The sequence below is a fragment of the Schistocerca gregaria genome, chromosome 3 (genome assembly GCF_023897955.1).
Source record: "Schistocerca gregaria isolate iqSchGreg1 chromosome 3, iqSchGreg1.2, whole genome shotgun sequence".
In the NCBI taxonomy this organism is placed as follows: domain Eukaryota; kingdom Metazoa; phylum Arthropoda; class Insecta; order Orthoptera; family Acrididae; genus Schistocerca; species Schistocerca gregaria.
The window spans coordinates 408,146,034-408,170,955 of NC_064922.1; the positions used below are offsets into that span (position 1 = coordinate 408,146,034).

At 40.6% G+C, this 24,922-nt stretch overlaps 1 protein-coding gene across 2 annotated transcripts in view; it reads right to left on the bottom strand.

Annotated features, from left to right (window-relative positions):
- LOC126354298 (uncharacterized) overlaps positions 1-24,922 on the bottom strand; it is a 53,065-nt gene that overhangs the window by 26,359 nt on the left and 1,784 nt on the right. For both annotated transcript variants that reach the window (XM_050003852.1, XM_050003851.1), the window contains exon 2: positions 5,730-5,821. In XM_050003852.1, coding sequence (XP_049859809.1) covers positions 5,730-5,821 — 92 coding nt within the window. The remainder of the gene's footprint in view (positions 1-5,729; positions 5,822-24,922) is intronic.

A 24,922-nucleotide genomic window follows, 5' to 3' on the forward strand; every position in this document is an offset into this window, starting at 1 on the left:
ACTAAACTGTGATTGCTAGCCACTTCTTGTAGAAAACAATGAAAATAGCACTACCTGTCTCTCGACTGTATTCAAAACAAACACGCACTACTGGCATTGTGGCTGACTAAAGGGACTCTCTCTGACTGTATTCAAAAACAAACACGAAATCTATGGAACACTATTACTAGCACTCGACAATTAAAGTTTCCTAAAAGCAAAAACACACGGAAGAAGAAGTGACAAGTAATAAAAATACAGTTAATACTTAAATTAAGGTAGCTCCCTGCACAGCAGAAGTGAAGCAGGCAGCAGTTACGACGACACTGGCCGTTACTTCTATGTGATTTATCACTATGGCAATGAGACCGAACTGCATGCGGAACGGAGTCGCTAGCCATGAGGTAATGCTACCACCTTTTGAAGGGGAACATGCTTTAGCTCTTCATTCTTCTCTCAGCGAGCTAAGAGCTTCCAGATCTGAAATCAATAACGAAATCTTAATTTCTCCGTCGTTTCTCCTCAGATTTGAAGGTGAAATTTTAAGAAATTACGACCTACAGGTGGTTGTATTTACACTTTCACTACCAGAGCCAGTTTAGAAGGAAAACTACACTACTGGCCATTAAAATTGCTACACCAAGAAGAAATGCAGATGATAAATGGGTATTCATTGGCCAAATATATTATACTCGAACTGACATGTGATTACATTTTCACGCAATTTGGGTGCCTAGATCCTGAGAAATCAGTACCCAGAACAACCACCTCTGACCGTAATAACTGCCTTGATACCCCTTGACATTGAGTCAAACAGAGCTTGGATGGCGTGTACAGGTACAGCTGCACATGCAGTTTCAACATAAGGCCACAGTTCATCAGGAGTAGTGACTGGCGTTTTGTGACGAGCCAGTTGCTCAGCCACCGTTGAAATCTGGAGAATGTGCTGGCCAGGGTAGCAGTCGAACAGTCTGTATCTAGAAAGGCCGGTACAGAACCTGTAACATGCAGACGTACATTATCCTGCTGAACTGTGGGGTTTCGCAGGGATCGAATGAAGGGTGGAACCACGGGTCGTAACACATCTGAAATGTAACGGCCACTGTTCAAAGTGCCGTCAATGCGAACAAGAGGTGACCGAGACGGGTAACCAATGCACCCCATGAAATCACGCTGGATGACACTCCAGTATGGCGATGACGAATACACGTTTCCAATGTGCGTTCACCGCGATGTCGCCAAACACGGATGAGACCATCATGATGCTGTAAACTGAACCTGGATTCATCCGAAAAAACGACGTTTTGCCATTCGTACACCCAGGTTCGTCGTTGAGTACACCATCGCAGGCGCTCCTGTTTGTGATGCAGCGTCAAGGGTAACCGCAGCCACGGTCTCCGAGCAGATAGTCCATGCTGTTGGAAACGTCGTCGAACTGTTCGTGCAGATGGTTGTTGTCTTGCAAACGTCCACATCTGTTGACTCAGGGATCGAGACGTGGCTGCACGATCCGTTACAGCCATGCGGATAAGATGCCTGTCATCTCGACTGCTAGTGATACGAGGCCATCGGGCTCCAACACGGCGATCCGTATTACCCCCCTGAACCCACCGATTCCATTTTCTGTGAACAGTCATTGGATCTCAACCAATTCGAGCAGTAATGTCGCGATACGATGAACAGCAATCGCGATAGGCTACAATCCGACCTTTATCAAAGTCGGAAACGTGATGGTACGCATTTCTCCTTCTTACACGAGGCATCACGACAACGTTTCACCAGGCAACGCCGGTCAGCTGCTGTTTGTGTATGAGAAATCGGTTGGAAACTTTCCTCATGTCAGCACGTTGTAGGTGTCGTCACAGGCGCCAACCTTGTGTGAATGCTGTGAAAAGCTATTCATTTGCATATCACAGTGTCTTCTTCCTGCCGGTTAAATTTCGCGTCTGTAGCACGTCATCTTCGTGGTGTAGCAATTATAATGGCCAGTAGTGTTTTTTACCGTATGGGGACCCAGCTTAATATGAATGATGTTCTGACTGTACGCCAAAGGATTTGCATTGTCGCTAGTGCCACTGAGCTCCGTTAGTGGTACGGCGACACAAGCATTAGTATGCATTAGAGCTGCAGACCGTCAACATGCTCTGGACAAGGTGGGCAGGGGCTTCACTCCTAAATCTGTTTCATCAAAACCACTGCTGTGCTTTGGGAGTATGGACGCATTAAGTAAATACGGAGATGTCCTCTTTTCCCACCGGAGTTTAAGACTACGATTCGGAAGTTTGAATTATCTGACGATTTGATAACTGCTCATGGGAGAGACCGAGGGCCAACTGTGCCAGAAATTGTTGAAGAAGTTACAGTTGCCGTGACTGAGAATGCTGGAGGCAATGTGCGATCGTCAAGCAGGGCACGCTGTGTCATAGCAGCTGAACATGTCATGGCCCACCGATTGAAAACACCTGCAAATAGCTGTGAAATGTTGTCTCTAGTGTGGTTCCAGGCTGTCATGGATGCAGCTGATCGTCACACTGAACAACATTTTTAACCTGTCATGTAAAAGTGGTACACAACTAACAAATCTTACCCAGCCATGTTGAAATTAAATTGTTTCTGTCTCTGTTATGTTCCTCGCTATTTCTCTTCCGCAAGTACTTAAAAAATCTTGTGACGTCTCCTGGCAAGACATTCACAAAATCTTTGTATTATATGTAAAAAAAGAAACATTTATCTGTATTAGTATTATTATTATTATTATTATTATTATTATTATTATTTCCTTCCTTTCTCAGACGTTACGTCTGGTTATTATTATTATTATCATTTCACTTCTGTATGAATGGTTGACGATTATGTAGACTCTGTAAAAAAAGAAATAACCTTTTTTCATTTTTATGTTTGTACAGCAATTATGGAGCTATAGTTTGCAAATAACGTCTGTGGTCGGCGAGTGTAGAAATCGAAATCGGCAATGATAATTAAAAAAGATAACAAAGATGCATATTAAACTGCATATAAATAGTGTAGGTTAAAACATAGCGTTCTGTAACTTCTGTACGTGTAATAAGAGTAATTTTCAGTCGTTGTATTCTTGTAGCCGTCAAAGTTGTAATAGTCTGTAACGATCGATTGAATGCTTGGTTAGCTTTCTTTTGTTCCTTGGTCGTATAAGACGCCATCCGAGGCTGATGAATGTAAAAGGTGTGTACCTTAAATTTATGTTGATTTCTGAATACAGGAATTGTTAAAAATAGTTGTAATAATTTGTTGCTAGCTTGCCTAGTATTTCATTCCACATTTTAGGCGTTTTCAACATATTTAGAACTTTTTATGATGCAGAGCTGTGTAGAGATCGCGGGAGCCGCTGCCGCGGCAAATTCAGATTAAATTGAACGAAAGCAGTTTCCCCCAAATTAAGCGGGCAGGTAAAGGTATATTATAATTATTTATTTCAGCTTCACGGAGACCTCAGAGGTGAATGGTGGATTTTATTATGTCATTTTCAGGTGGTCACGGGCAACTGCCATTACTATAATTTAAGTAAATCAAAACAATTAAATTTTACTTGTGTGTTATCAAAGACTGCTGTGATGAAACCTGTTCTGGGTAATAATACAAAAACATAATTTCAGTTTTAATTTCATGCTCTCATCTTAGTCGTGGAAATCAGTAGTGTTCATATATTAAAAAATCCACTGCAGCTTTTACGTTTAGCGAACACAGCATATTGTAACTTCTGTACGTGTCATAAGAGTAATTTTCGGTGCATTTCAGAGATGAAAGTAGCTAAGAACATGTTTAACATCATAATTAGTTACAGTAATGATACCGTGATTCATTTCTAACAAGCCATATCAGGATTACATAAAAATAGTTTGCAAATTCAAGATCAAACGTGCACAGCAGGAAATCTTTTAGTGGTGTGCAATCCCCACGTAATAGATTAAGGTGCACAAAGTTAAAATATTTTCATCTGCAGAAACTAATAGTGAGAATCGCGTTTTATTTGTTGTTCTTGCAAGAATAAGCAATATACAATTAATTTAAATATTATGCCATATAAACTGCGTGCGATGGGGATTACGCGACAATTTCCATGAAGACTCATTGTCCTATGATTTCTCGATTGTCATAGATGCCCTTTCAAGTAGCGAAAGTTTAATTGAAATCAGAATTTTTGGGAAATTTCCTATTATGGGTACTTTTTGTTTATTAAGGTTGATTCTCATCGTAAGTTCATGATCGTATGCTGTAATACATTTGTATTAGGACAGTGCATGTGTAGCGCGTCTCACTGGTTCATTGACTATAACAGAAGAACTTAGCGAGAAAATTATCATCCACAATATATTCTCTCTCAAAAATTTAAACAGTCTGATAATTTTCATTAAAGTTTGGGATTCCATGTCTGTAGAACACTACTGGTTCAGAGATAAAGGTATTAATCCAAGTTTAAGTTATATTTTCGTCTACAAAGGAGTTTTCTTAATGGCTGATCGATAATGGGCAGGCAAGGTAAGGGTTTAAGGGTACAAGATTAGAAGATACGAGCTATAAGTTGCTTTCCAACCAGGCTCCTGGATAGATTATTTATCGAACTCATCAGAGTGGAGACCGACGTTCTCGTACAGTAGCAACATTTCATGCAGTTTCCTGGGTCGTCTTTCTTACATGGTAACCGCAATGTGTGAGTTGTTGGCAACAGATATCACCTGCAATGGACAAACACCTGAGATACTGCCCATAACGCAAAACACCTTCATTTTGTCACCAGGATATATCTTTTTACTAACGCCTACAACTGTTATCTTCCTATGAAGTTAACATACGGTGTTTCAAATTACCGTTTGATCATCCTGATGTAAGTTGTCCGTTAATTCGTTAAGTAGATTAATGCAAATGTTGGGATCATTCGTTTGAAAGTTCGAACTCTCATTCCTTGTACATTCCTTCCAACAATAGCCTCTGTTTCATCTCTGATGACCTGGTTGTCGATGGGAGGTTTAACACCTATATATCCTTTTTATGGTTTCTCATAAATTGACCAATGAATGCAAGTGGCTCACGAAAGCTAAAGAGTCGCAGGTCATCACATTTGCCAATAATAGGATGGCCCATAATGGCAAATCATAACAATCTCCTTCATTCATTGTGGCATATAATTCACTTCGAAAAGACCCTACCACAAAAGAGGAAGCCATTTTCAGGCGATTTCTTCGATGCATGTACCCCAAATACGGCAAAAATACGAGGGTAATCCCAAAAGTATGGTCTTCTATTTTTAAAAGTACATAGACCTGTTTATTTCGACAATGGTTTACATCAGTTTACAGACTGAACATTTACCTATTATTCGACATAATCACCCTTCATACCAGTGTGACCAACTGCCACAGAAACGGAGTTCTGTACTTATAAAAAAAAATAGAAGACCTTACTTTTGAGATTAGCCTCGCATTTCAAGCTGCCTTCGCTGCCTTCATTCCTCTACTAAACCCAAAACAATATTTTAATAAATGTTGGACTTTGTTCCACCAGCGGCTCTATTTTATAACGCTTAAACAACGTTCATAAGTTTCAGGTACGCAAAATCTAATACAAATACCAGAACTTTAAATAAGAAAATGACTATTGATAAAAACACTCACAGGAACCTACGTGGGTAGTGTTACGACAAGGTGTTCACGCGGTTTATCGAAGTTATTTCGCTAGAAAAATTCAACTATGATAACTAACTATTTTGTACTTACCAGTGCGAGGGCAGAAGCGAGTCCAAGATGAGCCGTGCCGCTTCTACCTTCCCCGACGGCGCCACTAAGGACGACTTGTAGCTCGGGGTCCACTGTAATGAGAGCAAATGTTTGAGCATAAACGTTCTGATATAGCCACGAACTCTTGATGAAACGTTTCTGGATGTTTTTGCTTTTATTGGTGGGTCAGGAAGTTACGCAAATTATCTATGATGTTCCATCAGATTGTTCACTAGGTAGCCAAAACGCGCCTTAAAAAATAAATGAAGGAATGAATTCGATCGAGCGACTTACTGCCCATAGCGCGTGAAGTTTACCAAGAGACCACGAGCTCCTGAAACTTGCATGTCCTACACCGTTGCCAGATAATGAGTAGAAATTTACTGTGAACACTGAGGTGAAAAGACTCACGGGATACCTACCAATACCGTGTCGCACCTCGTTTTGCCCAGCACAGCGCAGAAACTCGCCGAAGTATGTACTCGACAAGTCGCTTGAAGTAACCTACAGAAGCGTTAAACCATGCTGCTTTTACAGTCGTTCGCAATTGCTAAAGTACTGCGGATGCAGGATTTTGAGCATGAAATAGCCTCTGGATTATATCCCACAAATGACCGATAGGATTCATGTCGGGTCATCTAAGTGGCCAAATAATTTGCTCGAACTGTCCAGAATAATCTTCAGATCAAATACAAACAATTGTGGCGTGACGACACGGGGCCTTGTCATAGGAACTTGAAGTCAACGATGGCTGCAAATGGTCTCCAAGTAGCCAAACATAACCATTTCCTGTTAATGGTTGGTTCAGTTGAACCAGAGGACCCAGTGCAATCTATGCAAACACATCTCATATCATTATGAAGCTACCACATGGCCGCGCAGAGCCTTGTTGCCAACTTGGATCCATGGCTTCATAGGGTCTGGGCCACACTTGATCCTACCATCAGCTATTACCAACCGAAATCGAGATTCATATGACCATGCCATCGTTTATCAGTCGTCTACAGTCCAACAGATACGGTCACGAGCCTAGGACAGGCACTGCAGCCGACGTCGTGTTGTTAGCAAAGGCACTCGCGTCGGTCTTATGCTTCCATGGCTCATTAACGCCAAATGTCGCTGCACTGTCCGAACGGATATATTCGTAGTACGTGCCACATTGATATCCCCGGCTATATCTCACGCTTTGTCCGCTGGCACTGACAACGCTAAGCCAATAGCGCTGCTCTCGGTCGTTAAATGAAGGTCGTTGGCCACTGCGTTGTCCTTGGTGGGAGAAAATCCTAAAATTTGGCATTCTCGGCGTACTCTTGACACTGTGGATCTATGACTATTGAATCCTCTAACCATTTCCGAAGTGGAATATCCCTAGTGTCTAGCTTCCCGTTGTGCTACCACAATCACTGTCATACAAAGAGAACAAATTCTTAAAGTCACTTGTCATTTACATTGCAGGCCTGAAAGATACAAAAAAATTAACACTCTGAGAGAAAGTTTACACTGTCATTAGGTTTTTTTGCTTTCACAACACTGGTTATACGTAGTCTGGCACGAATGTCTCTTCTGTGCCAACCTCCCTATCTCACAGGAGATCTTGCATCATGTGCTCTCAGTTATTTGTTGGCTAATTTCTGTCTTACCCTAGTGTTTTCACCCGGCATAGCTGCCTCTGATAGCACGGACGTTATTCCCTGATGTCTTACGTTCTGTTATCTCATCCCTTCTTGTTACTGTCTTCCGCATGTTCTTTCCTTCGACAGTTCTGCGGAGAATCTATTCATTCCATATCGTAGCCGTCTACCTCATTTTCAAGTCTTCTGTAGCATCTCATCCCAAACGATTCGATTCCCTTCGGTTCCGGTTTTCCCATTGTCCATGATTCAGTACCAAACAGTCCTGTGGTCCAAACCAACGTTCTCTTCAAGTTTCTTCTTCACATTACAGGGTAAGTCCTATGTTTGGTATTAGTCGACTTCTTTTCATCATGAATCACCTCATCGTCTGTGTTGTTTTAATTTTTATACCCTCTTTGCATCGTCTGTCGTGACTTATTTATCATTCCTACATCTACTTCAATAATCGCATTTCTGCTACTGCTGGTCGCTGTGGTCGAGCGGTTCTAGGCACTTCAATCCGGAACTGCGCTTCTGCTACGGTCGCAGGTTTGAATCCTGCCTCGGGCATGGATGTGTGTGATGTCCTTAGGTTAGGTTTAAGTAGTTCTAAGTTCTAGGTGACTGATGACCTCAGAAGTTAAGTCCCATAGTGCTTGGAGCCATTTGAACCATTTCTGCTGCTCCATATTACTTTCACCTTTTTTCGATTTCCTCACAATCCATATTGTGTTCTCACTAGACAGTTCATTTCATTCAAGAGGTCATGTAGTTTTTCTTCACTGTCACTGAGGTAAACCATTTCACAGCGAACTTTATCATTGAATCCTTGATATCTTTTGACCCTGAATTTCAATTCCACTGTCAAACCTCTTTTTATTTGCGACATTGCTTCTTCATTATATAGACTGAATCGTAGGGACGAATGACTGCATGCACTTCTTAATCCGAGAGCTGCGTTTTTGGTCTCACATTCTCTCTGTGCGTTTTATGTCAGCAGTTGTCCTCATAGCTGACTGCTATTTTTTTCAGTACTTAGTATATCTTCCAACAAGATAAAAGGAATTTGTAGTCTTTTATACCACACGACCTGGTTTAATGGTCGTTGATTTAGCATTTCCCTCAATCATTTTAGAATTTCGGAAGGGATGTTACCTATCCATTTGCCATATTTGATCACAAGTCTTTCACGGCGCTCTTCCGAACTCTAATACAGGGTCTATTGTGTCTTCCTGACTGAGTCACTAGATCCCGTATGTCTCCCATATCGACTCCAGTTTCTTCTTCCATCGCGACAGTTGATATGTCCTCCATCTTTCAGAGTCGCACATAGTGCTCGTTCCACATATACGCTGTTCAAATGGCTCTGAGCACTATGGGAGTTAACTTCTGAGGTCATCAGTCCCCTAGAACTTAGAAGTACTTAAACCTAACTAAGGACATCACAAACATCCATACCCCAGGCAGGATTCGAACCTGCGACCGTAGCAGTCGCGCGGTTCCAGACTGTAGCGCCTAGAACCGAATTACCATTACGCTCTTAATGTTGATGTTCTTGCATAATGATTGTTCTGATTTTTCTACACTCTGAATCAGTCCTACCGACGAGCATTTCTTTTTCGATTTCCTCAGATTTTTTATTCAGCCTGTCGCCTTGGTTTCACCACACTTCTTATTTATTTCATTCTAAAGTGGTTTATACTGCAATATTCCTGTCTTTTCCGGAAAATTTTTAGTCATTTAAGTGTATCAATGTTTCTTTGCCTGACTTCCGTGATAGTCCTTTTTCGGGGATATCGCTTCTACTGCAAATTAACTGCGTACTGCGGTATTTTGGTATTGCAATACGTACAGCCCCACAATACTTCAAACGTAGCTCATCTCCAATACTTGAGAGTCCTGGTTATTTCCACACCGATTCTTACGGACGATTTTCTTAAACTTCGTTACTAAATTATGATCCAAGCCTATACCCAGTGTACGTCATGCAATCCAGAATCTGATTTCGGAACATCTGTCTGTGTACGACATAATCTAACTGGAATGTGCCCATGTCTCCGGGTCTTTTCCAAGTATATCTCCAACTACTGTGGTAATTGAACAATATATTCGCTATTAATAGTTGAAATTTATAGCAAAACTAAATCAGTTTTTCTCCTTTCTCATTCATGCTAAAACGCTCAAACTCTTCCTTAACTCCGTCTTCTATTTATTTCCCTGTTACCGCCTTCTAAACCTCCCTGATTATTAGATTTTCATCTCCATGTCGCTACTGGGAAACCAGAGCAACATCGCCCCATACTTCTGCTAATGGCGGCGGCACATATACGTGAACCATTGTTGTTACGTTCGTTTTCAGAGGATTCTGACGAATATAGCTCTAGCACTGAACTGTGCATACTAACTCACTGCCGCGCGGAGTGGTCGCGCGGTTTGAGGCGCCATGTCACGGATTGAGCGGTCCCTCCTGCCGGAGATTCGAGTCCTCCCAAGGGCATGGGTGGGTCTGTTGTTTTCAGTATAAGTTAGTTTGTGTGTTAGTCTAGGGACCTATGACCTAACCAGTTTGGTCCCTTTGAACTAACATACTCTCTACACTATTCGCTTATTAATGAGGAATCCTACACCCATTTTCTGCTAGTGTTGACGTCACACTACAGTCGGCTCATCAGAAATCCTTTCCTTCTTTCCATTCCACATCACCAACCCCCACTATATTCAGACTGAGTTTCTGCGTTTCCTCCTCAAATTCTTTAGCTTCACTGCCACATACAGATGCCGATCATCGGGCCTCAGTTCGAATCGACACTCATCAATGAAGACAATTCTACTACAAACAAAGAGATTCCAGGCCGAAGACGTGTCTGAAGACGCCCCGGACGCCTGTGGGATGGTCTCGTGGGGAGAGGCTCTTCCTTTCGTTTCCAGGACACCTTTGGCTCTCATCCGTGACACCTTTACAGGACAGTAGTAAGTCGACCTGATTCTTCGTCCCATTTTTTGACTTTCATGGTAAACCATCCTGTGCATTTAAGCAAGATAATTCCCTCTCCGCCCATTTAGTGAGTTTCTACTGGTTGTCTTCGTCCTTGCCAAACTCTGCGCTGGCCAGCAATGTCATCGGATCTCGCCACAATTGATAACGTTTGCAGAATTACGGACAGGGCCCTCCACCAACTCGGCATGTTGACGACCTAAGGAGCCATTTGGACAGAATGTGCACAATATCCCTCTGGAGGACAACCAACAACTGTATCAATGAGTGACAACCCGAATAACTGGTTGTATAAGGGGCAGGGGATGACCAGGGCGTTATTCATTGTGATGATTCGTTTGTCTGTACATTCACATCACGTCTAACGATTTGCGTCCCATTCGGATAGTTCCTTTGTGGTGCTTTACTTTTAGTTTTTAGAAATATACTTGTAAGGGAATTTCAACTGTAATATAAGTTGCAATTTTCGCTATTTTACTTACCCGGTTAGAAATAATAGTTTCGGATACTTCGTCTACATATACATGGTTACTCTGCAGTTCACACTTCAGTGCCTGGCAGAGGGTTCATTGAACCATTTTCATACTACTTCTATACAATTACACTCTCGAATGGCGTGTGGGAAAAAGGAACACATAAATCTTTCTTTTCGAGCTTTCATTTCTCTTATTTTGTTATGATGATCATTCGTCCCTACGTAGGTGGGTATAATGCCACTAAGAGAAAACAGCAGAGTTAGTAACACTAACAACGAATTAAACCTGCTAATCCTTTGATTTTTAATGATCTGAGATACTCGTGTTTTTTACAAATATTTATCTTAAGCATGCCTTTATATCCGCCTTCTTCAGCCTAACATGTCGCTACAACACTGCCTCGTTAGTCTCTTCCTACAATTACACATCTGAATTGTTTTATTATATTTGTGCAGTGCCAGAGAATACTACAAACTGAAGTTTAGACATTCTTTGTAGTAACTATAGTGATTTTTTCCTTAATTAGCAGTTTATGTGGGTAAGTATCACATTAGCTACTTTTGACTGGCAGCTGGTCAACTGCATCAAATTGTTAGCGTAGGAACATGCTCATAAATTTACTAGAAACACTCAATCGGTGGGTGATACGACACGTTTTCTATTTTATTGATATTTTCCAGAATACGGTGTGTTGCCCCTATTGATCTATTTGGTCGTCGTCAGTTGACGACCTCTTAAGAAGGGATCATGTCTTCGATATATGTTCGATTCACAACGTGGCTGACTTCTGACTGAAGTTAATATTTGGTGCCATGGACAACCGTACAGAGACGTGACGTAGCCAGAGTTTCTTTTCCCCAACAGCAGATTGTTCATTACAGATTTGTGTCATCGCACTGTGTTTGGCTGCAGGCATCCTGCCTGTCTGTACGTTGTTTGTAGTCGCCTGGCCGTCTCGTCTGATGGATGTACCACGAAATCATTATCCTAAGCAAAATCGAGGTATCACTAAGCTTCAAAAGTACTAAGCTCGTCGTCCCCCCCGTAGAGGATACCGTCGTTTCAGTTCGTGGCGATCAGGCCACGAGTGTTCTCAAACTGAATCTAGTCACTTCCTCGCTGTTACACTAATGCTGATTTATTATTTTCCTTTATTTGACAGCTGCCTTCATGTTCCCCTGTTTGCTTGTCCAGCATAATATTTTTTAGCTAGTGTACCTCATTTTCCGAAGTAAGACATGGCAGTATCTATGAACTATTACTGACGCTCGCCAACCATTGCAATAAATACGGATGTATAAACCCCATACTTCTGGTCAGATGTACGTGGTATAAGATAAATAGTTTAATCTTCACAATCCCATTATAGCATAGGAGAGCATATTCATCTGGGTCAATTAATAAAAGGCCAATCCAGTTGCTAGCAAGAATTCCATTAACCGCACAAAGCTGGTTTCGGCCTTTATATTGGGCCACTGTCAGGAGCTACTGAAAGTTCTGTCACTCTCCATCCCTCCCCCTGTTTGACGTTGCTTCTTTTACAGAATAACGTTCAGGTAACTTGGAACTCCCCATGAACGATGGACGTTGCCGTTGGTGGGGAGGCTCGCATGCCTCTGCGATGCAGATAGCTGTACCGTAAGTGCAACCACGACAGAAATCTATTAAGAGGCCAGACAAACGTGTGGTTCCTGAAGGCTGCAGTCCGCATGATTGACAGAACTAGTCTTGTAACATCAACCTAAACAGCATTGCTGTCCTGGGACTGCGAACGGTTGAAAGGAAGGGGAAACCACATTTACTGTATGGTTAAATGATGATGGCGTCCTCTTGGAGGTAAAGTAGTCCCCCATTCGGATCTCCGAGGAGGGACTACTCAGGAGGACATCGTTATCAGGAGAAACAAAACTGGCGCTCTACGGATCGGTGCGTGGAATGTCAGATCACTTAATCGATCAGATATGTTAGAAATTTTAGAAAGGGAAATGGATAGGCTAAAATTAGATATAATGGGACTTAGTGAATTGCCGTGGCAGGAGGAACAAGGCTTCTGGTCAGGTGAATAAAGGGTTATAAATACAAAATCAAACCGGCGTAATACAGGAGTAGGTTTGATAATGAATAAAAAATATAAACCTACTACGAACAGCATAGTGAACGCATTATTATGGCCAAAATACACACGAAGTCCACACCTACCTCAGTAGTGCAAGGCTATATATCAACTTGCTTCACAGATGACGAAGAGATTAAAGAAATGTATGAAGCGATAAAAGAAATTATTCAGATAGTTCAGAGAGACGAAAATTTAATAGTTATGGGTGACTGGTATTCCATAGTAGGAAAAGGAAGAGGAAGAGGAGGAAAACTGGTAGGTGAATATGCCTGGTAGAATTTTGCACAGAGCATAACTTAATCATTGCTAACACTTGGTTCAAGAATCATAAAGCAAGTTTGTATACATGGAAGAATCCTGGAGACACAGAAAGGTTTCAGATTGATTATACAATGGTAATACAAAGACTTAGGAACCAGGTTTTAAACTGTAAGACATTTCCAGGGGCAGATGTGGACTCTGGCCACAATTTATTGGTTATGAACTGTAGATTAAAACTTAAGAAACTGCAGAAAGGTAAGAATTTAAGGCGATGGAACCCGGGTAAACTGAAAGAACTAGAGGTCACACAAAATTTCAGAGGGAGCATTAGGGAACGATTGACAACAACAGAGGAAAGGACTGCAATAGAAGAAGAACGGATAACTTTGAGAGACGAAATAGTGAAGGCAGCACAGGATCAAGTAGGTTAAGAGATGAGGACTAGTAGAAACCGTTGGGTAACACAAGAGATATTGAATTCAATTGATGAAAGGTGAAAATATAAAAACGCAGTAAATGAAACAAGCGAAAAGGAATACAAAGTCTCAAAAATGAGATCGACAAGAAGGGCAAAACGGCTAACCAGGAATGGCTAGAGGACAAATGTAAGGATGTAGAAGCATATATCGCTAGAGATAAGATAGATTCCACCTACAGAAAAATTAAAGAGACCTTTGAGAAAAGTGAACCACTTGTATGAATATCAAGAGCTCAGATGGTAAACCAGTCCTAAGAAAAAAAGGGAAAGCCGAAAGGTAGGAGTATATAGAGGACCTATACAAGGGTGATGTACTTGAGGCCAATATTATGGACATGGAAGAGGACACAGATGAAGATGACGTGGGAGATAAGATATTGCGTGAAGAATTTAACAGAGCACTAAAAGACCTAATAAGAAACAAGGCCCTGGGAGTAGAAAAACATTCCATTAGAACTACTGATAGCCTTGAGAGACCTAGCTATGACCAACCTCTTCCATACGGCGCGCAAGGTGTATGAGACAGGCGAATACCCTTACATCAAGAAGAATATAACAATTCCAATTGAGGGGTTTGGTACAAGAAGGAGGCAGCTCCACTTTTTGCCTCTATTGAGTTTAATACCCTATCACACACAAAAAAGGGCAAGAAGGATTCAGCTCCACGTGCTAGTTCCTGATAAATGCAACAGATGGATCGGCCTATACTCCGAGTTTGGGTGAAAACGGAGCTTCTCTACAACCCAAACGATAGCAGGAATAAGGTTATGTTACGTACTGTTCAGCAGACAAGTATAAACACGGCGCGTTCTCTGTGAGGGATATTTTTTTATCATTTTTACTATCTGTTTTGTGACTTCATCGTCTTCTAGTTTCACCGTTTCTGTCAATATGAATGGATCAGGAGATGAAGTACTGTTAATTGTGAATCTTCAGAAAACTACGACTCTGGTGGAGATGAGACGTCTATTGATTCAGAAGAAGATTCAAGAAGCAGAGACGCAATTGTTGGACCACAAGAAACAATGGGAGCGTAACATAAGAAAACAGTCCGGAAAGCAGTACAAGAGCACAAGTGGAAAAAACATGCCTCGCCCGACTGAAGTTAGTGATTGCAGTTGCAAATACAAGTGTTTTACTGAATTTGACGTGAAGCAAGGCATCGCATTACTAATGCTTTTAATGGCCTAACGACTAAGCATACCAGGATGTGTATTTGGCTGATTGCATTAAAAGTTTACCTATTAAAATAAATAGGCCAAAAAGTGGAACAGGAAACCCCAGGGCGTTTTTAAATTCTTATACTATTTTAGTCGGTGACATCAATGCAAGATTCTGTAAAAAAGCATTTGCGTCACTGCATAGTGTATCCAGAAAGCGAGTGGAAAACATCGCAGAAGAACTTTCTTTTGACGGAGCTATCACACCAAAACCAAACGGTAGGGTGAAGCATAATACAAGACGCAGCAAAATTCCAGATGAAACTGTTCAAAAGGTTCATTGTCACATTGACAGTTTTCCTAGGCGAGAATCGCATTACAGTCGACGAGACAATGGCAATAGACAATACTTGCCTGCCGACCTCACTTTAAAAGAAATGCATCGTTTGTACCTGGAGAAGCATTCTGAACCTCCAGTAGAAAATGATCTTTTACATTCGGTACTTGAAGACACACTTCAGCATCAGATTCAGGCATCCAAGATCGGACACGTGTCAAAAGTGTGACAACATTCAAAAGGAACTCAGTGCCTCTTCTACCTCAGATCAGAGACGTTATAACAGATGATATCAAAATCCTTTACCTATTTTCCGATAACTATTGTCTCATAAAATAAGAATCGTTCGTTAATCCACTACCTGTTTTACCTTGTGCAAAGTGGCCGTTTTGCGAAGATCGTTCATCGATTACCAGACCCGGGCCACAGCTTTGTGTCATGTGACAGAGTGTTCGGTAGCATAGAAAAGTGTTTGAGGAAGATGGAAAGAGTTTTTCTTCCAGTGGATTATGCTCGAAGAACCAACCCCAAATTTCATGTCACTGAAGTGATCCAGCGATTTATTTTCAACTTTGTTGACAAGTTGAAGAATTTTTGTTTAAAGAACCATTACGTATCATTATCGAACAATAAAAGAGGGCCGGCCTCAATGGCCGAGCGGTTCTACGGGCTTCAGTCTGGAACTGCTACGGTCGCAGGTTCGAATCCTGCCTCAGGCATGGATGTGTTTGATGTCCGCAGATTAGTTAGGTTTAAGTAGTTCTAAGTTCTAGGGGAATGATGATGTCAAAAGTTAAGTCCCATTGTGCTCAGAGCCATTTGAACCAAGAAAAGAGGAAAACATTCAATCATTAAGTGCAAAATTTTCCCCTATGAACAGCTACAAAATGGTAAAGCAATTATTAAATGCTGTGCGACCGTAGGGATGACTGTCTTTGATAATGCTAACGATCTTCGAGTCTCATAACAATGGAACGACTTCTTCAAGCTTATGATTGTCTCCTCCCGCTTAAAGACTAAAAGCTGAAACTCAAAGAGCCGACCTAAACGTATAACGGGCAAAAATAATTGTGGTTTTACGACCAGATGATGTCTGGTCCTTCAAATGATCCTGAGGAGATTGAGCGGATCTAGAAGACTGAAGAGGAACTGCTGTACATATTGGTGTATTATGCCAATAATGTCGCACTTTCTTTATTATTGGTGTATTACGCCAATAATGTTGTACTTCCTTTATTAATAAATGTTTTTTTTTAAACTGAAATATGGTTAATTATAGAGAAAATGTTCCTACAAAGAGTTTCTCATTCACTTCGTAGCAAAACGGAAGTAGCTTAAAAATTCAAAACTCCATTGCACGTGCCTGAGTGCATGCGTTTGTATGTATTCTGGTCAGTAGTATCAGACACCCCACAACTTAACACAAGGCTGACTATTTTTTGGTTTAAGTGAAAACTGAATTTTTAGATCTTTTTTTTTAATTTGCCACAAGCTAGAAAAAGCGGAGCTGCCTTCTTGCACCAAATCCTTCAATTCCAAAGATGCCAGTGCTGACAGGTGTGAGAATTATCGAATTATCAGTTTAACAAGTCCTGGCTGCAATATGCTCACATGAATTCGTTACAGACGAATGGAAAAACTGGTAGAAGCCAACCTCGGATAAGATCAACTTAGATTCAGGAGAAATGTAGGAACACATGCAATACTAACCCTACACCTAATCTAAGAAGCAAGGTTATGGAAAGCAAACCTACGTTTCTAGCGTTTGTAGTCTTAGGGAAAGCTTTTGACAATGTTGACTGGAATACTCCATTTCACATTGGGAAGGTGACAGGGATAAAATACAGGGAGTGAAAGGCTATTTATATTTTGAACAGAAAACAGAAGGCAGTTATAAGAGGCGAGAGGCACGAAAGCGGAGCAATGGTTGAGAAGGGAGAGAGACAGGGTTGTAGCCTATCCCAGATGTTATTCAATCTGTTCATTGAACAAGCAGTAAAGGACATAAAAGAAAAATTGGGGTAGGAATTAAAACCCAGAGTAAAGAAATAAAAACCTTGAGATTTGCTGCCAACATTGTAATTCTATCAGAGACGACAAAGGAATTGGAAGAACAGTTGATTAGAATGGGCAGTGTCTTGAAAGGAACATATTAGGTTAATATCAACAAAACGAGGATAATGGGATGTAGATGAATTAAATGAGGGAATTATATTAGAAATGACACACTTAAAGTAGTAAATGAGATTTGCTATTTGGGCAGCAAAATAACTTAGGGTGGTCAAAGGAGAGAGGATGTAAAATGTAGACAGGCGATGGCAAGCGAAGCGTTTCTGAAAAAGAGAAATTTGGTAACATCGAGCATAGATTTAAGTGCCAGGAAGTCTTTCCTGAAAGTATTTGTATGAAGTGCAGCCATGTATGGAAGTGAACCGTGGACGATAAACAGTTTAGATAAGAAGAGAAAAGAAAGTTTTGCATTTTGAATACTGAAGATTTGATGGGTAGATCACGTAACTAATGAGTAGATACTGAATAGAATTGGGGAGAAGAGGAATTTGTGGCACAGCTTAACTAGAAGAAGTGATTGGTTGGTAGGACATGTTCTGAGGCATCATGGTATCACCAGGTTAGTAGTGGAGGGAAGCGTGGAAGGTAAAAATCGTAGAGGGATACCAAGAAATGAATACACTAAGCAGGTTCAGATGGATGTAGGTTGAAGTAGTTACTCGAAGACGAAGAGGCTTGCACAGGATAGAACAGCATGGTGAGCTGCATGAAACCAGTCTTTAGACAAGACTAAAACAACAACCACATGAAAAAGGTCTAATGCAAAGGCCGAAAACCATTATCTGAACTTAACAAAAGTTCTGGTTGGTAACTGAAGCGGCCATTCATTAAATGAGCATACAGTTGCGGTATCAGCACCATCCGAACATGGGGAATCAATGTAGAAAGTAACTTTTTATATCAACAACGCAGATATACACGACCGATAACTGATGCTGTGCGCCAGCGTCAATTCTGTTCGAGTTATTGTGCAATAACTTCCGCCGACTATTACCATAGTCTTCTACTGTCTTGCTTTACTGGTGGGTAAGCTCTCTGTAGCATTCCGTCTGTGAGTAAACGTAGAAAGGTTACTTTGAAGCAGTTTTTCCGTAACACATAATATGGAATAATGTGACGAAGAAGATTAATAAAAATCGTAGGTTTTGTTGTATCACAGTGTTTCTGTTGTCAATCAACAGATGAGTGTACAAAATTCAAATGATATATACTATATATTATTCTCCTAAATTACCAAACAATCAGTTTAATAAGCCACAGCTGCAAAATACTAACACGAATTCTTTAAGGAGGAATGGAAAAACTAGTAAAAGCCGACCTCGCGGAAGATCAGTTTGGCTTCCGTAGAAATACTGGAACACGTGAAGCAATACTGACGTTACGACTTATCTTAGAAGAAAGATTAAGGAAAGGCAAACCTACGTTTCTAGCATTTGTAGACTTAGAGAAAGCTTTTAACAATTTGACTGGAATATTCTCTTTCAAATTCTAAAGGTGGCAGGGCTAAAACACAGGGAGCGAAAGGCTTTTTACAATTTGTACAGAAACCAGATGGCAGTTATAAGAGTCGAGGGACATGAAAGGGAAGCAGTAGTTGGGAAGGGAGTAAGACAGGGTTGTAGCCTCTCCCCGATGTTATTCAATCTGTATATTGAGCAAGCAGTAAAGGAAACAAAAGAAAAATTCGGAGTAGGTATTAAAATCCATGGAGAAGAATTAAAAACTTCGAGGTTCGCCGATGACATTGTAATTCTGTCAGAAACAGCAAAGGACTTGGAAGAGCAGTTGAACGGAATGGACAGTGTCTTGAAAGTCGGGTATAAGATGAATATCAACAAAAGCAAAACGAAGATAATGGAATGTAGTCGAATCAAGTCGGGTGATGCTGAGGGAATTAGATTAGGAAATGAGACACTTAAAGTAGTAATGGAGTTTTGCTATTTGGGGAGCAAAGTAACTGATGATGGTCGAAGTAGAGAGGATATAAAATGTAGACTGGCAATGGCAAGGAAAGCGTTTCTGAAGAAGAGAAATTTGTTAACATCGAGTATAGATTTAAGTGTCAGGAAGTCATCTGTGAAAGTATTTGTATGGAGTGTAGCTACGTATGGAAGTGAAGCGTGGACGATAAATAGTTTGGACAAGAAGAGAATAGAAGCTTTCGAAATGTGGTGCTACAGAAGAATGCTGAAGATTAGATGGGTAGATCACATAACTAATGAGGAAGTATTGAATAGGTTTGGGGAGAAGAGGAGTTTGTGGCACAACTTGACCAGAAGAAGGGATCGGTTGGTAGGACATGTTCTGAGGCATCGAGGGATCACCAATTTATTATTGGAGGGTAGCGTGGAGGGTAAAAATCGTAGAGGGAGACCAAGAGATGACTACACTAAGCAGATTCAGAAGGATGTAGGTTGCAGTAGGTACTGGGAGATGAAGAAGCTTGCACAGGATAGAGTAACATGGAAAGCTGCGTCAAACCAGTCTCTGGACTGAAGAGCACAACAACAACATTATTCTCATGCGCCACCCTGTGAAAGGGGTAAATATATTTGGAAGGGGAAGCGATTATTACAGTGTGGCGAAATGTGCCTGGACTCCTACACAATGCAATCTTCTGATGCGACCGATCTAAAACAATAACGAAAACTAGTAAACATCTCCTTTTTAGGTGACAATTGAAATTTCACGTCTAGCGTTCTTAGAAGCAATGAAACAACTGCGTGGGGTGCAACAACTTCACACATTGTAACAACCAAAAAGTCTGTAATAATAACATACTGTGTAATAGCTAGAAGCAATGTCAATAGACGGACATTGGAATGCACTGTGAAGCTGATTATTTTCCATACTACTGTGTACCACAGCAGTACGACCCAGCAGTCCGTTTGAATCTCTGTGCAGCTACTCAGATATGTTTTTCATGATTTCCCTAGATTCCTAAAGGTGAGTTCCGGGTTGGTTCCCTTGAAATATTTTAATAAGAGACTTAATTTCTTTCACGCCCTTAATTCGAAGGGGGCATCTTGTTTCACGCGGACGAAATTCACTGTAGAGACATATAGAAATAACAGTATCGCTCACACGAATAGAGGTACAATACTATTTAATAGGGCTTGTATCCTTAGAAAGGAGTTTCTTTTGTTTTAAATAAATATTCCATTTCAAAAAAGGAATATCCATAGTTAAATTACAAAAGTGAATTATAATACCAGTGCGGTACGAATTATAATATGGTGTGCTGTTTGTGCCTTTCCCCAATTTCTTACAAAGGGAGATTTGCGCACTTGGATACACGGGAGACTTGCATTTCAGCACAGATGCACAAAGTGGTTGCGAGCAGTGCATCTACATTCCGTTGGCAAGGAAGGATTGCACAGCAAGTTGCCCACTGTGAAACGCAATTGATTTCTGTTTTTTTGTGAGGAGACTGTGGTATGCGTGGTGTAAGAAAAAGAAATGCATACGAGTACATTTAAGGTTTCGACAGCGCTAGGACCGCGGCCTTCTGAGACTTCACTTTATTGTTCGCGGTATGGTTCCTCGCCTTGTTCGACATCCAACAGATATCATGGGTACAAGGATTCGGTTCAAAGTCGCACATGATTCCAACAGATACATGCAGCCAGAGCCCTGAAGAACAATCGCATCTTTTGCTCCGGCGTGCAGCATCCTACATACATACCAAGTACTCACAATTACCATACTTTTCTGACCCAAATTCGGGACGCTTTATAAATTGATATCACAAAAAAATTTAATAAGATTTTAATTAAATGTGTATAAAACATATAGAAATCATTTAACTTAGCGCTAAAAATACAATAATTTGCGGGAATCCGAGGCAGGACAGTGAAGATAATATTAAAATTACCACATTTCAATTAAAATGCAAAGAAAAAGCTAAAGAAACAGTGGGACATTTAACAAATACTTTAAACAGTGAAATCAGATGTAAAGGCGAAGACATTTTTAAAAAAAATTTAAAAGTTGGCAATTGATGCATTGCACTTCAGGCTTGGTACAGAACGGAGCCACATTCATAACTTTACTTTATTGCCAGTAAGGGCTAACACTAATTTTCAGGCTGGTCCCGGCGGAGGATCGAGTTCTCCCTCGGGCATGGGTGTGTGTGTTTGCCCTTATGATAATTTAGGTTACTTAGTGTGTAAGCTTCGGGACTGATGACCTTCGCAGTTAGGTCCCATAAGATTTCACACACATTTTCATTTCCTTACAAGTTTAACTTTAGAATCTAATCATGTTTCCTAAAATTTACAGAAACACATTAAGCACACGTGTTTACAGGTGACAGAATGCATCGAAAAAAAATGAGTCATCCTGCCTACTCCTGCTACTTTAACTAAGTGCTTCAGTTTTTTTTTTCTGCCACATGAAAAGTTAACGCATGAACTCCAATGTCAATCCAAATAATCTGACATCCATTTTCTTAAATTAACGCCAAACTCTATCTCTTGCTAATCCTAGAAAACACGACAAAATTTTCTTTTTCATCTTTCGGTCTGAAAATTCTGATTTTGAATTATTTTCTCAACTAGACTCTGAAGAGTTGTTTTAGGAATATTGGACTCCATACTCATTATCCTAAATTCTATTTCCTTTTTCATAACAACTGTCACTGCCTTCTCCATGTTTGACCAACATTGACAATTAGTTTTGTGAACGTATCTTCTAAACAAACATGAAAAAAGAATTGAGACTAGCAGCAATATGAAAAAATTGAAAATATAGTAATGTTCTTAGAGTGTTAGAATAAATATTAATTATAAATGTAAACTCTGACAAAAAACAATACGCTCGCTGGGGCACAATAGAACCTTGGTCTATTCTGTACCGGTTCGTTTTGTCCCGACCTATGGAGTTAAGTACAGTTCAAAAACCACAAAAAATCCTCTAAACAAAATGCTTTGAATATAAACCTCCCCTAAAAGCAATAAAATGAAGGGCGTAGCATGCATTTTGAGATTTCAAGAAACAGAAAATTAGCACATAAATTGATTTCGTTTGCATTGTATTTAGAGAATTTCTGATATTGCAATATGTACACGAAAAAAATTCGCAAACACGTTACTGACACAACAATCAAAGATAAACTCTTCTACAATTACCTTTTACCATCCTTATCTCTGGGATAATAGTTCCTCAAAGTGATCCTAGAGAACTTTCTAAGATGAAGTAGTGTGAGCAGACCAACTATATTTAGGAGCGCTACGATTTTTGCTCAGCAGGTTTATATTTTTCAACACAAGTTTCATCAGAATCCACTCTAGTCACGAATACTGTCTCTGAGTGCGAAGACGTAGCGTCACTGATGAAAGACTAATCGTTTCGTAATTGTTCGCTGCAACAGCATTTGCGCTTCTTAGAACTCATTCTCACAGGAAAGTATGGACGTTGATGAAGAAAAATGACAACCTTAACTAATAACTGAATAAAATAAACGGAAATATGAAATAGCAGTAGCACCAATGCTAAAATTTTTCGTCCTTAAATAAACCTTTCTATAATAAAAAAAATTGTGGAGTAGTTTTATTCGTTATATTTTCATTGGTTTGAAGTATAGCGTTATTATAGTAAATAAAAAAAGCTATCAGTGGTGTTTTAATAAGAATGTCGACAGAAACGGGCAAGAAACACATAGCATAAAATTGGTACAGCTTTGTTTTTTGGAAGTTTGTGATAAGGTACTATGGGACCAAACTGCTGAGGTCATGCATCCCTGACGCTGACACACTACTTCAGGTTAAACTAACTTAACGCTAAGGACAACACACACACCCATGCCCGAGGGAGGACTCGAAACTCCGACGGGGAGAGCCGCTCGAACCGGGACAAGGCGCGTCAAGCTGCGCGTGTACCACATACGGCACTGTTTTGTTAAAATAATAATAATAAAGTCCCTGACGTTGTGTGGCGTGGCCTATCAGGCGGTATGCGTGAGCGTGCATTGGGCAAGAGTTGACCCCACATCGTCTATACGGCAGTTTCTCGCTGTCGTCGTAGGATGTCCGTTGTTCTGCAGAGTGGCACCAAACTTAGTCGGAAAATATTTTTTGCAAGTGGCGTTACAATGAAGTACAATGCTCCATTTGCTTTAAGAGATTAAAGACTCCTCTGCCACATCTATTGAATAATAAAAGAAGAAAGCAATTATGTAACGGTAATAAATTAAAAACCTGACAATAATTAATTCTTATTGTAGGCCCTACAATAAAAATAGAAACAAGCTGATCTGCTGCCTCTGTCTGCATAATATGCCTTTATCTGCTTATCACCCTCGGAAAACGAACGAAATGACATGAAAAACAGAGTTCTTCAGAGTCAGATTTGACCCTTTAGCATTGACTAATTGATCCCAAATTACAACACGATATTTGGCAAAGTTCAAAAAAATTAGAATCAGTGGTGCAGTACTGGTGATTATTTTGTAGTGTTCAATCACTTATTTAGTTTCGAGAAAAGCAGCGAACAGTGGATGAACTAGATTTTATTTGCCTATTTATTTTTGATGTTTTTATTTTATGTATCTTGAAACTGAGTTAAAATTTTTCAATATTTATTCTATTTCTACGTTTATTACAGAAAACAATACGAACAAAAAACCGTTATTGGTGATTTCAGAAATATTACTTTGAAAGGCTTTAACAGTCAGGTTAAACTGACGTGAGAAAAAACATATAATCGAAAACCAGTTGTTTCAGAGTTAACGACCATCCCTAATTTGAGTGGGTAAATCGGTTTCCTATGCAAATACGCACAGGGACGGTGTGGTGATGTTAGGACTGAACGGATTTTCAGCATGGCGATCATTCTTGCGGCTTCTTGACACGGCTGCAGAGAGAGCCGACACGACTGTGATGTAACCAATGGGACCACTAGACACAGGAATGGCACCGCGCAATCTTTTCACACGGGACCCGATCCTGCATAAAGCGCTACGATAAACGTAAGAGATGATGGGACAGAACGTCACCAGACTGTATTCTTCACGAACCCAGGACCTGACTTGATGGTTTCGGTTGCCATAGTTTACACAACACGATCGCCTCCGTTTTGCATAGCCGGTAATTTATACTTTTCATACGCTTCATTCTCGAACAGTTAAGGACAGCATGCCCTCTCTTACAGGTGTCTACGATGTTATCTTTCAACAAGACGTCGTAAGATCACATCTTCTCCATACTGTCCTGGTACTGAGGAAGTTGTACTTTTTTCCCTGGCCAGCACGTTCTCCAGAATGGTGTTACTAAAGAATTTGGGCCTGGGTTTCAGAGATGCTGGTCCTCCACCACTCACCAGCCGCTCTAATACAACTTTAAAGGACACGTAATGCACTTGTATTTGTCATCCAAGCTCATTTCAACACGATGACCAAGCTTGCTTAAGGTCATTGCTGCTGCTAGAGATGGTGGCTCTCTAGACTAAATTTCCTGTCGTGTGCACATCAAGATCATTTACAAATTTCTCCATTATACTGTATAGGCTGATCATCCATAACTTAATTATTACTTAACTAATAGCCATCATGTCCACTGTCGACACGAATAACTGCTGCGGCGCGTCGTGAGGCCTTCGTAGGTCGCTTGAGAGATTTGGCACCAAATCTGCACACACAAGTCACCTAATTCCCGTAATTCTTGGGGAGGGAGCGTAGAACTCTGACGTC